Source organism: Momordica charantia, assembly GCF_013281855.1.
Source record: "Momordica charantia cultivar OHB3-1 chromosome 3 unlocalized genomic scaffold, Mcharantia_2.0 BLBB01000003.1, whole genome shotgun sequence".
Lineage (NCBI taxonomy): Eukaryota > Viridiplantae > Streptophyta > Magnoliopsida > Cucurbitales > Cucurbitaceae > Momordica > Momordica charantia.
In genome coordinates, this window is record NW_028275161.1 from 14,758,793 (window position 1) to 14,771,865 (window position 13,073).

At 29.4% G+C, this 13,073-nt stretch overlaps 1 protein-coding gene across 1 annotated transcript; it reads right to left on the reverse strand.

The window, feature by feature from the left end:
- Positions 1 to 5,053: 5,053 nt before the first annotated feature.
- Positions 5,054 to 6,945, reverse strand: LOC148212447 (heavy metal-associated isoprenylated plant protein 3-like). The gene is made up of 5 exons (XM_088121441.1): positions 6,806 to 6,945; positions 6,557 to 6,719; positions 6,019 to 6,245; positions 5,839 to 5,926; positions 5,054 to 5,753 (listed from the first exon to the last, which is right to left on the reverse strand). The coding sequence occupies exons 1-5, from the start codon at positions 6,812 to 6,814 to the stop codon at positions 5,278 to 5,280; spliced, it is 963 nt and encodes a 320-aa protein (XP_087977567.1). The 5' UTR covers positions 6,815 to 6,945; the 3' UTR covers positions 5,054 to 5,277.
- Between the last annotated feature and the right edge of the window lie 6,128 nt (positions 6,946 to 13,073).

The following is a 13,073-nucleotide window of genomic DNA, read 5'->3' on the forward strand; positions in this document are numbered from 1 at the left end:
AATTTGGTTCTTACTCGTTTAATATTATTAATTTTATCTTTATACTTTTAATGAATAAAAATTTTCCATTAGGTCCTTTTGATCCCTAAATTTTTTTTTTTCCAAAATTAACTAACCAAAAGTTGATATATGATTAGATTATGATTTTATATTAACATATTTAGACACATCCTCTAAAAAAACATATTTAGACACAAAATTCATCTACAAAATTCCTTTCTTCCAAGCGGCCTATTCAAATTTCATGCCAACATGTCCAAATACTTTATGTAAACAAAAATTTAGAATAACATATAAGCTTTCCATTGACCAACTTTAACATTTCTTTTAATGGAAAGACTATTTTTAATACATTAAAAGTAAATTTTAAAATTTTAAAAGATTAAGTGAAGAAAAAAAACACCCTAAAAAATTAGAGATCATTTGACCTAAAATTCTAAAATTCATAAAAAAAGAAAGATTTTTCTCAAGAAATTAGGGTTTTTTTAAAAAAATTTCAAGAACAGACTATTTAAAAATAAAATTATATAATTAAAATACTATTTTAGTCTTGTACTTTTAGCTTTTGTTCATTTTGGTCATTCGGCTTTCAAAATATTCATTTGCTCCACATACTTTTAAAACATTTATTTTAGTTTATGTACTTTTTAAAAAGTGATTATTTTAATAAGTATTTGCAAAATTTAAACACAATTTCTATACACAACAGAAACTCTTTAATATAAATTTATTGCTACTAGTCAGAGACACGTGCGATGCACGAAAAATTTCATAGTTTTATTTTAGAGTTTAAAAGTATAAAAATTAATTAAACAATTAAAAAGTTTAATACAATTTGGCTTTTTTCTCTCAACGTTTTTATCTCACCAACGTGTTATTCTCCACTTATGACGTTGTAGTAAATCCCATCATCCAAATTTAGTGACTAAAAAAATTGAGAAACATTGTTACTTACAATTTTTTCATAAGTGAAATACACCAAGAAAGAATAAATAATTTAACACAAATTCTTAAATTTTCACCATTATTTGTTCATAAAAATAACAATTTCTAAAAGAAATAAAACTTTATATTATTTCTTATTTGAGTCATTGAAAAGAAAGTAAGTATGTCATTTTTGGGTTTTTCTAATAAATTACTTATTGTATGTAATAAGTCTTCTATAAAAAGTAACAATTATTCACGTTTCATTATAATTAAAAGAAAAATTAAAAATTGAAGGTTGAAACAATCTAACTAAAATATGAAAAAAAAAATCAAAAAATAAGGAAACATACGAATGAAAAAAAAAATTCAAAGTTTTGGCTGATAAAACATTAGAGAAATAATAAGAAAATAACAATTATTTATATAATTGTAGGAGAAAGAGTTACCAAACTTTTCAACTTCTCAATTTATTAATTATAATTATAAATAAGCCATAACTTTTTTTAATGTTTTTTTTTCCGAAACATCGACTTTTTTTTAATTAATTTATAGAAATAAAACTTTACATATTTTAATTTTTTATGTTCTGTGAAATTTTATATTAATTATAATTAAAAACAACTATACTTTTTTCAATTAATATTATAGAAACAAAGAGACAAAACTGGACCTACCCTACCTTAATTTTTTGTGTTATCTTTAACTCTTTATTTTTACTCAATAATTAATAGTTATCAATTCAATAATTAATCAAAAAATTAATTTGAGAAAAAAAATTTGACAAAATAATATAGAAGGTGTGTATTAGTTAGAGGAACCTCGATGAGAGAGACGCATCTATGGAGACAATAGATTAGAGAGAGATTAATAGTGAAAAATTTTAAAATAGAAGGATAAAATTAACGTAAAAGTTCTATTTTGTGCCTTTTTCTTTTTTCTCAAAAGCTATTGATCACATTTTATATTACCAACCTATAATGTTCTTAATTTGCTATTTGTTTTCCTTAATTATTATCATTGTATTACATTTTAAGTTTGTTAATTTTTTAACGCTAAATTCCTAAATTTGTTTATTCGCCCGTGAAAAAGAAAGGCAATAATGAGCCGAAGGAAGCCCTAAAACAAACTCTCTCTAGTTCAATTTGATAAAGTTTGTGGGATAACAAATTTATTTTTTTGCCATAATTCTGTACAAATAATTCTGAGCATAACACATAAATCAAAAGTTTTACTTTCTAAAAATAAATAAATAAAAATAAAACTCATAATTATCCCAATTATCCAACATGAGAACAATTTTTTCTATCATATTGATATCTCAACACAATGCAATCTACAATTTGTTTCAATTTGAACCATGATAAATTACGAAAAAGCTAACTGTTACCATCGACTCGGCCACTGATCCCATCTTAATGTGAGTGAGGATTAATTTCTTTAGTACATCTCTCTTCACTATCAATTCTTTTCTCGATCATCCATACGTACATTGTAGTTGTCCTTGCCAAAGAAGGAAAATAATCGCCATACTTTCACACCAACTGGAAAAATTTTCCTTCTGTTTCATCCACAACCTCTTGATTCTTTTGTTGTCACGAGAAAAGAGAGGACAAATATTTATATAGAAGAAGTATAGAACCAAAGGGAAGTATAGAGGAAGATGAAAGGATTGGGGAAGGACAATATGTCCTATGTTTAAATTTGTAATCATGTGCAATTAATTTACGGTCTCAACTTCCACACATCCATTTGTAACCACAATCAGCTATTATTAGCATATTAAACACGATCTTAGTTGGAGTTAAAAAAAAAACATTAACTTCTTACCAAAAGCATTAAAGAAAATCAACGAAAAATAAAAGTAGCAAAATGGGGCATATCAAATAAACATTTATTTATAATAATTATAAGAAATTAAATAGTTGCATGTAAAATGATCAATTTGCCTCCAACTTCATATTCAAAAGTATAAGAAATGAAGGGTAAAAACGGCAAAAAAAAAGTTTATCCGGATCCTGCCTTTTATATATACTATAGATATTTTAAGAAATATATTGAATATATAGTATCGTGTTGAAATTGCAATCGAAAAAAAAGAGATAAAAGATCGAATAAATTGACTAAAATGATCGTGTTTGTAAAATACAAAACCAAAACACAAACGTCTAGAAAGTAAGTATTTTTAACCTAAAGCAAGTATTATATATAAGCATGAAAAAGAAAAGCACGGTAAATGAAAGTAAATTAAAAGGGCATAAAGAGGAAGGAAAAAAAAAAGAGTAAAGTGGAAAACAAAAACTTAGCACATAAAAGAACAATCATAATAAAAGAGAAAGAAAGGAAAGAAAAGGAAAGAAAAGGGTGGGATCTTTTGGTAGAGAGGAATATGGATCATGGAGAGAGGGCCTTGGACTTGGAGTAAAGGACACATTGTACCCTTCTTTTGTAGAGCACTGCCATTTTTTACTTTCAAACAATATTTTTGTTGGTCCACTTTTTTTTTCTTTTTTTACTTTTACCATTTCACTATTAACCACTCTCGAGTGTAGGTAGGTAGAGTGTTCACTTTCTTCACGGAATCAGGATTGAGAATCTTCATTTAGGCTCTCGTGTGTATATATATTAAAGAATCTTAATTCTATTCTACTGTCCATCTAATTGTTTTCTGGATCTTTTCTTCTGCTCCCTCGGTCCATCTTCCTCTTGATTTTTTCTCAAATTCACACTTCCATCTGTACTCTCAATTTCTTTTCCCTTCTGTTTTGCTTGCCACTGCATTGTTTGCACCACCGCTGCACACTAGCTCCCAACGATAGCCTCAAACCAGTAGGTAGCCGCATATTGCAGCTTAAGCCTTTCCATCCACTATCCAATCGATAGGATTCCAACTTTAAGTTCAAGTTTGATTCTGCCCCAATATGCTTTCAAGTTCAATAGTGGGAAATTATTTACCGTGACGAACCTGATCCTTGCAAAATTGTGTGGAGAATTTTAAAGGGATGTACGGGGAGTTAAATGGGGCCTGGGGCAAGGAAGGCTTCTTCATCTCCATCCTGCCCTGTGAAAACTCCTTCGACTCCAAATTTCAAGTTCACTCTCTTTTAGTTAATATAATGGCTTGTTCTCTAATCTCTCACCGGACCATACAAATAAAGAACTTTTGAAGATTATTATTATTATTTGTTAAACATTTAAAATGGTTATCAAAGAGTTTCATTGCAAGGAACCAAAATGGTCACTTTTTAAAAGTAGAAAGACAAAATCAACCATTTTAAAAGTAGAGTGACTAAAATGAACAAAAATTTAAAAATACATGGACCAAAGTAGACAATTTCAAAGTATAATGACCAAAATAAATGAAATCAGACGATACATTACCAAATCTATGGTTTTAAATCGAGAGTAGATTTTCAAAATAGTTTAAATAAACTTTAGGAACGAAATTGAAAACTAAGTCGAAAAAATGATTGGATTTGGGAGGTCAGGAAAGGAAGGCCCACGGGCAGAACACAAAGTTGGAAGGTGCGGCTATTCGGGTGGGGCCCACTCTTCAGTTTTCTCTCTCTCTTCCAACTACTTTTTTTCAGAGTGAGAGTAGTGACAAAATCAAAATGAAAGTGAGGCCTGAGGCCCCAGGGTTGGCATTTGGAATTATGCAAAATAATTTGGAAACAGAATTTTCAAAATAGAATCTCTCCCTTTTTTTCTTTCTTCTTTCTTTGCAGTTTGCAGTTCTCATGGTGGTCTCAATAATGAACCCCCTTTGCTTTGCTTTCCTTGATACTGACATTGACATTTCTCTTCCACAAATGCCCCTCCCCCCAAAATCAACCCCCTTCCCCCATCCCCTACTTATCTTACTATATATCTCAAAATCATAATAATAATAATTATTATTTAATTATTATAGATAATAGAATGGCATTATTTAGTCAAATAGTACTGAAATAAACATAAAATATTCTCAAACTTTAACATCAATCATTATAATCAAAATTCAAAATCTTGCCTCTTTACTTTCTACGCACCAACTGCCACCATCACACATTTAGAGCAAAAAAATGTAAAAAATAAAGTTAGTAATATTGACAAACACATAAAAGTGTCACAGTGAAAGACAAACATATTCCGGCGAATTAGCGAATCAATTCCCACCACATATGATATAATAAAACTAACATCATAAACTAAACAATTACCAACTAGACATTGGGTTTCGTTCTTTCTCTCTCACTTTCCCACTAGCCAAACAAAAACCATCTACAAATCCCAGCTTTCAAATTTTCACCATTTTTACCCCTAGTTTTTACACTTTTTTTATTTTTATTTTTTGGTTTTCTCTCCAAATTGTTACATTATGGAGCAGGCATTTGGATTTTCGTCGCTGAATATTTGTGGCGCGTGCAAATTCTCCCCCACCAGCCCTCCAGGTCCGTACCCGTACCCATACCCATAATTCAATCCGTACCCGTACCCTGTCATTCCCATGTACTCCATTTTGTTCCCCTCCATCTTCCCTCCGCCGCCGCCGCCGTCCTCTTCCCCGCCGTTCCCTCCTCCTCCTCCGCCGCCGCCCTTCTTCTTCTTCTTTCCGCCCCCGCCGCCTTCGGGTGCCTTCGTCTCGCCCTCTCCGCCGGCTTCTTTATTGTCACCGTTGTTGTTCTTCTTGTTGTTGTTGTTGTCCTTTTCTTTCTCCTTCTTCGCCGGGATGATGGCGACGGGTCGTTTTAGTCTCTCCGTTAAGCTCTCGCTCAGAGCCTTAATGTCCATTGTGCCCTTCACCGTCACCAAATCCTTCTGCCGCTCCACTGACATCTCGTGCACTCCTGTAATCAAATGTTCAAAACGGAAGTCCTTACAACGCCGGAATGGCGGCAATGCCGGCGGCGAATGTGGGTTCTTAGTTCTTACCTTTGAACTTGGATGTGACTCTGTGAATCTTCTCGATGCATCCCTGGCAGTGGAGCGCCACCTTCAGCACCGCCGTCGTCACCGGAGGCTGAATAATCGGAAACAACAGAAGAGAAGTTAAATCAAGCGGCGGAGGAATCTCAGAGGGGACCAGTTTTTGGGTTTTCTTTTTATAATTACCTCTTTGGGTTTCTTCTTCTCGTCTGTTTTTTTGTCTGATTTGTTGGTGTTATTTTGGGCGTCGTCGTTGGGTTTCGAGTCCTTTTCTTTCTTGGGTTGTGGAGAAATCAAATCCACTTTCTTCTTCGTCTTGTTGAAGAGCTTCTCCCGGAGTTTCGATGGGTCTATTTTCTTCCCCATCACAGTCAGTTTGTTGGCCTCAATCTCAGCTTTCACAGTCTGTACACCTGAAGAACACAGAAACCCAAAAACAGAGGCCGAGAAATGGTGTGTCCGTCAGATAATCGCAAAATCCCACATAAAAAAAAATGGAAATCCGATTTGGGATTCATCGATTCCTAAACATTGGAGTCAGAAAAGAGATGAAGAGTGGAATGGAAAACAGAGGAAGCATAAACTAACTCAAAACAATACCAAAAAAAGGAACACCCAGATGGGGAAAATCGAAGCAATCACAGTAAATTCACTTCCAGTAATGGAGGAATGGAGATTTCGAAGCGAAATCCGCCATAGCCAGCCATTTACAATACACATATACCTTCAAATCCTTTAACACATTTGATGATTTTGTTGGCACAGCCTTCACAATGCATATCGACCTTAAGCACCACAGTAACTGGATTCTCTTCCTTCTTCTTCCCCGCGCCTCCTCCGCCATCTCCATTCTTCTCATTCTCATTCTTCTTCTTCTTCTGCACCGCCTGAAAACCCCCCCCCCCCCAAAACAAAATTAACTCCCAAAAACAAGAAGAAACAGAGAGACAGAGCAAAATCCGAGTAGACTCACCTCGCCCATTGCGATTGAGGGTAGTTTTTTTTTTTTCCGAATTTCAAAATTCAGAATCGAAAGCAGAGAGATGGGAAACCGTTTAGAGAGGGAGAGTATTTATAGCGGCAGAGGGCGAGACAGAGTGGGGGAATTGGGAGGAAGCGGTTTCGTTGGTGATGATGAAGACGTCGCCTTCGCACGTGCCACACTCATGCCATGATGTGGATGTATATGTATGTATGTATGTGTGATGATTGATGTTGAAGATGCGATTATGGTTATTAAAGTAAGCCATTTGACCAATTTAATTCAAACGTTCCTCCCAATTATGTCCTCTTTTTCTTTCTAATATTAACTTTCTTTTGGGGTTTTGATTTGGCATTTATGAGAAATTAAGATAGGGAATTTTTTTTTATTTGGTACAACATGATTAAAATATATATATATATATATATATATATATATATATGCTTTAACCGTTGAATTATGCTTTGGTTGGTAAGATAAGAGAATAACTATAAAAATCATGGCGTAAATTTTATTTTGGTTTTGTAGTTTTAATTTTGATTCACTCTTGGTCTCTGGTCTCTATATTTTGATTGTTGTACTCAAAATATATATATATATATATATTTTTTGTTTTACTTAATTGTTTTATATTTTTACTATTTTTCTTTTATTTATACTATTAATAATTTTTATTTCTAGCAAAAACTTATATAACTTTTGGGAGTTGATGTGATTTTATTATAAAACATTATAAATTTTTATTTAATTTTTTAATTTTTTAATTTTACTTTATTATTATTTAATTATGATAGATTACATTTTTAAAATATAATTCATTATTACTAAATATTATAACAATTAAATTTAATAATATTTTATATTAAATGAGGGTTATTATAGTAAAAAGTTATTTTAGTTGATGTAATTTTATTTGTTAATATTAAATAAATGGTTATAATACAAAATATTTACTATTAATAAAAATAAAATAAATATTTTAATTACAAAATATTAGCACAATAATATATTTGTAATTATCTAGAGGGAAGAAATAGCATATTAGTAATTATAATATATCTTATTCTTATTTTGATTCAAGACAGTTTTAGTTAACAATATCAATGGATTTTTTATTTCGATTCTAGAATATTTTTAGTAAACAACATCAAAGAAATAAAATTCTTATTCCAATTTATTTCATTACGATTGATTTTCATTCTAATTCATTCTCATTACGATTCTGGGTGGGTGAACTAGACCTTAGTCCTATTTTTGAAACGCCCATTTTAGTAATTGTACTTTTTAAAAGGACTATTTTGGTCATTTTATTTTTTTAATTTTATCTTATTTAGTTCTATCTCAATTTTAGCATAGTACTCCACCCACATAAACTTTTAAATGTAGTCATAAATGTGTATTAAAAAGTTGTCATTGTGTATAAAAATTGTATTAAAATTTTACAAATACGAACCAAAATAATCACTTTTTAAAATATAGAGATTAAAACGAACGTTAAAAAATACAAAACTAAAATAAATAACATTTAAAAATACTGAGAGTAAAAATAGACGTCTTGAAAGTAAACTAAAACGATACAAAACTAAATTATTATTTAAACCGTCAAAGCAAGCATAGCTCAACATAATTGACATATATCTCCGATCAAGAGATTGTGAGTTTATCTCCACCCTAATATACTGTACTAAAAAAATTATTATTTAAACCAATAATAATGTATGTTTTTCTTGTTTCTTTTTCCTTTTTTCACTGGAAAACTTTTATAAAGTGGAAAAGTAAATGTCAGAGAAAAAGGCGAAAAAAATATGTCAAGAAGTCATATATAGGATAAACAAATCTGGATTTATATATTTTTTTCCTTTTGTTTTTTTGTTTTTTGTTTTTTGGAAAAATTTATTTGATAAAAACTATCCAATATATTAGTAATTTTTCTATACTTATTTGTGCCTCCCATTTTGCATAATTTATGAATATGAATTACTTGATGTTCTCTCTTTTTTCTTTCTCTTTATAACTTAATAATTATATTTAGTAAGGGGTTTTTGAAGGTTCCTTTCTTTGACCTTGAAAGTAAGACCATTTCTTTTACCAAAAAAAAGGTTCCTTTCTTTAAATAAAGAGAGAAAAAGGACTAATAGCATTTAACCAAAAGACGAGCCAAGTGACTAGCATGATTTATTCTTAAAGTCTCATACATATATGTCAATTTTTAGAAATATCATGTTCAACTTCATTAAATCTTCTAGAAAATATCATTAACGACGAAGCAATCCATCCATATTAAATATTTACCTTTTTTTTAATATTTGTCATATGCCAACAAAAATTCTCTTTGCTTAATATAGGTCACTAATGTACTCTAACACATTGTTTTACCTACTTAATCTATGTAGACATGACTCTCTCATTATTATTCAAATTAAAACTATCGTACCAAATTTCTCCGTCTAACTACAACTAGGTGCATCCACACGAACTTCTCAAAAGTTTCTTCTAATAAAACATGATCAACCTCTATCGGGCAAAAAGAAAAAAAAAATCTCCAAAAGTTAATAAGAATGAATCCACAACATTGTTTCTTTCCTTAGCTAAATTACCCAAATAGTGATAAAAAAAAACCAAATAAAATCATTAGATTGAAAATAAAAATAAAATAAAAAGATCAATAACTTAAAAAGTGATGAAAAAGGGACTCGTCCACTTCATTGTAAAAGGCTTGATTTATAATATGTATAAAAGTGGCGTTTTTAGCCTAAACACACTTTATTTTCAATCTCTCATTATATATATATATATATATTTCTCTAACACATTTTTTCAATAGTTTTTCTCACCGCATACATACTTTATTTATGAATTTCTTTCTTCGTTCAATCCTTTTATTAGCCAATTTTTCTCTCTAGATGAGTACATAAATATTTTTTTTAATACAATATACGGGGTGGAGATTCAAACTAACGATCTTTTGGTTGGAGATAGGTACATTTAATCGTTGAGTTATGAGGTTAGTGCACTAATCTAGACACATGCTTTCTCTCACTTTTTTCTTTTCTAAATTTTAAATATGTTATTTTCTTAATTTTACTGGTTTTAATTATTTCATTTCTAATAAGTTTTCAACTTTGAAACATATTTTTCAACTAGATTTCAAAATCTAATTAATTAAAGATTATTTAGAAGTACTAAAACCAAACGGCAAAGTGTTTAATTATCAAGCATTCTCAAATATACCATTTTAGTGCGGCAAATAAGAGCTTTAAAGAAATTTTAAAATGATGAAAAATATTTATGGTCAATGAAAAGTACTTTTCAAATTTTTCGTAAGGTATGTTTGGGGATGTTTAGAAAGTGATTTATACGTTTTCTTTCATATTAAAGTGTTAAATTAAACTGAATTAATGAGAAAACAGTTTTAGAGTTATTTTTTATAAATAATTGTAAGGGAACACTATTAATAATTACATTCTTTTTGTTAAAATTATTCATTTTAAAAGCATCTCAAATACTTTTTTTATTAGACAGTTTAGAAGTGCTTAATTAACATTTTATTTTTAGATCGAGGATGAACCACATCTCAGTAAATCCATGGAGGATCATCATTGATTAATTTTTGAAATATTATTTTTTGTTGCAAAAATTATTTCAAACTCACTAAAAATTAATAGATATAAACAGATAAAATAAATCACGTTTAAAATGATGGGATGCACTTTGTTCTTTTTCATTTTTCTTATTATTGATAATTCAGCAGTCTCGTTCTTTGACTGATTATTGTTGATTTTAAAAATCATCCCAGATTACTAAAAGTATCGTTAAATTTAAGTGAAGAAATATTTAAAATGAGGAAAAATTTGAGAGAACAAATTTATATAGAGAAGAATAAAAGATTTTAGGGAGTGGAATAAGAATATTAGAGGAAAAAAAAGTTTTTTAACCCAAATTTTGGAGAGATTGAGAGAGAGAAAAAAAATTAGAAATAGAAAAAATTTAGAAAGAAATAGAGGATAAAAATTTTAGAGAAAAAGGTCAGAGATATTGGGACAAAATTTTGTGTGGGGTAAAAATTTTGGAAAGAAGTGAAAACATTTAGAATAGGGAAAAAAAAAGTTCTGTACAACAGAAATAAAATTAAAGAGAGCCTACCACACAAATTTTAGAGAAAAAAAGAGTTGAAAAAGAGAGATTTAGATTTGATTGAAAAAACTTAATATAATAAAGAAAATATAATATTCATTAAAAATAATTTATTCCAATTTTCACCTTCTACTTTTTAAAGCATATTTTATTTACAATTACTATTTGAAATTATTTACATATTTAGTAGGAGGAAAATTGGTCCAAGTTGTATTATTATTATTATTAAACTAACCATTGATAATTTGATATAACGTGATAGAAGAGGAATAATAAAAAAGTGATAGAAGAGTATATCAATCGAATATAGTAAGAAAAAATGGGCACAAATTTTTGGTTTAGATTATGCCTGTCTGTCCATCAAATCTTTTGACATTATTATCCTTATTCAACTAATTTGTTAAGTGATAATTGACATATACCTTCGACCAAAAGGGTGGTGAGTTTGCGAGTTTGATCTCTCATCCCACATGTTGTACTAAAAACATATATTTCAATAAAAAAGTCTTAACTTCTAATCTTCATCTCTACATCTTGTACTAAGAAATGAAAAAGAGCGTCACTCTAAGAATAATTTCAACGGTATATTTTATTAAAAAAAAATCAACTGTGTATAATATTTTTATACATGCATTGCACCTTATATATTTAATAGAAGTGTTGAAGTGTCATATTATCTTTTTTTTTCTATAAATTTTGTAAACGAAACAATAAATTTGGCAAATCTGAGCAATCAAAAGATTGGGTGTTTTCGAATTCTTACCCCCACATGTTGTTGTGTTAAAAAAAAAAAAATTGGTCATTTTTTTTCATTAGAACAGTGTAAATATGGAGACTTGCTCAAATTTTCCTATATGGTTTAATCTAGCTATAATGTTTTGTTATTTTTTCCTGCTTGGCTCGTATTATTTAGAAAACCTCAATTGATTCTTTTTATATTTTAATATCTTTCAATTATACTGTTTTTGTTAATAAATATTAAAAGTGGATAGTTATTATTTTAAGTGACATGATATTTAGTTAGTTGATAAAAATTTAGAAGAGAAATTAAATCATCTAAAAGAAGAAAAGTCAAAATTTCTATTAGACATTGGGAGCAAAAATTAAAAACTTTCCTCTCTTAAATTACCTAATTCATTCTTTAAATTTATGTCAACTTATTAAATAAATTAGAATATTTACCAACAGGAAAGGTATAATGGAAAAATACTAAAATGTTTTAGCTAAATCTCAACTTTCTAAAGCTACAGAAAGGGAAATAAAACTAGGGGCAACTAGAGGAATAGCTAAATTAAATAGTTTGATTTGAAAAATGGCCAAAATAATCAGATATCATAAAAATAGCTAAAGAAACAGTTAGAGCTGAAGTACGTGATTTTATGTAGACAAATTTACCCTCCCATCAAAATAGGTAAATTTATCCTACTATTTCCCATATAACTTCGTGACGAAACTACCCTTCAATAAATCTATAGTGCACCTAAATTGTAGGAAAGAAGATAGTGAATGAAAATTATAGAGTTCAAAAATTTTAAATAACATATAGATTTCAAAATTTCCAAATTTGTAAGATAAATTTGTTGAATACTTTGAAATAAAAAAAAAAAATTGAATCAAAGTGTAAAATAGACTAAAAAAAATGTAAAATCAAATTAGAAAAGTGGAAAAATAAAGATTAAAGCTGTAAAATACTGTTTTTAAAATTATAGATGGAGTAGTTGAAGATTAATACCATATTAGAATCCATTATGGAAGGGAATGCAACTCAAATGACTTCTTCTCACTTTTGCCCTTTAACTCCTTCTTCCCACACTTGACCTAACTCTTCTTTCCTAAAATCAAATAAAATTTGATTCAATCAAGTCTTAAGACCCTCAAGCCTCGTGCGCCTCAAGCTTTCGACGTCCCTCTTAGGCATACACAATCTTTGGCATCCCTCTTCTCACTCTTGCTTATCCAACAAGGGTATTTATCGATCGATTTTGAATGTTGTTTAAATAAATGAGGTTTAAATAATTGACCGTTTGTTAGCAACCTCCAATATTCAAGGGATTTTGTTAGACACAACCTGTTTTTAAAGACACGTGGTAGATATGGTCAGTTGGGGAGATTATATTGAAAATAT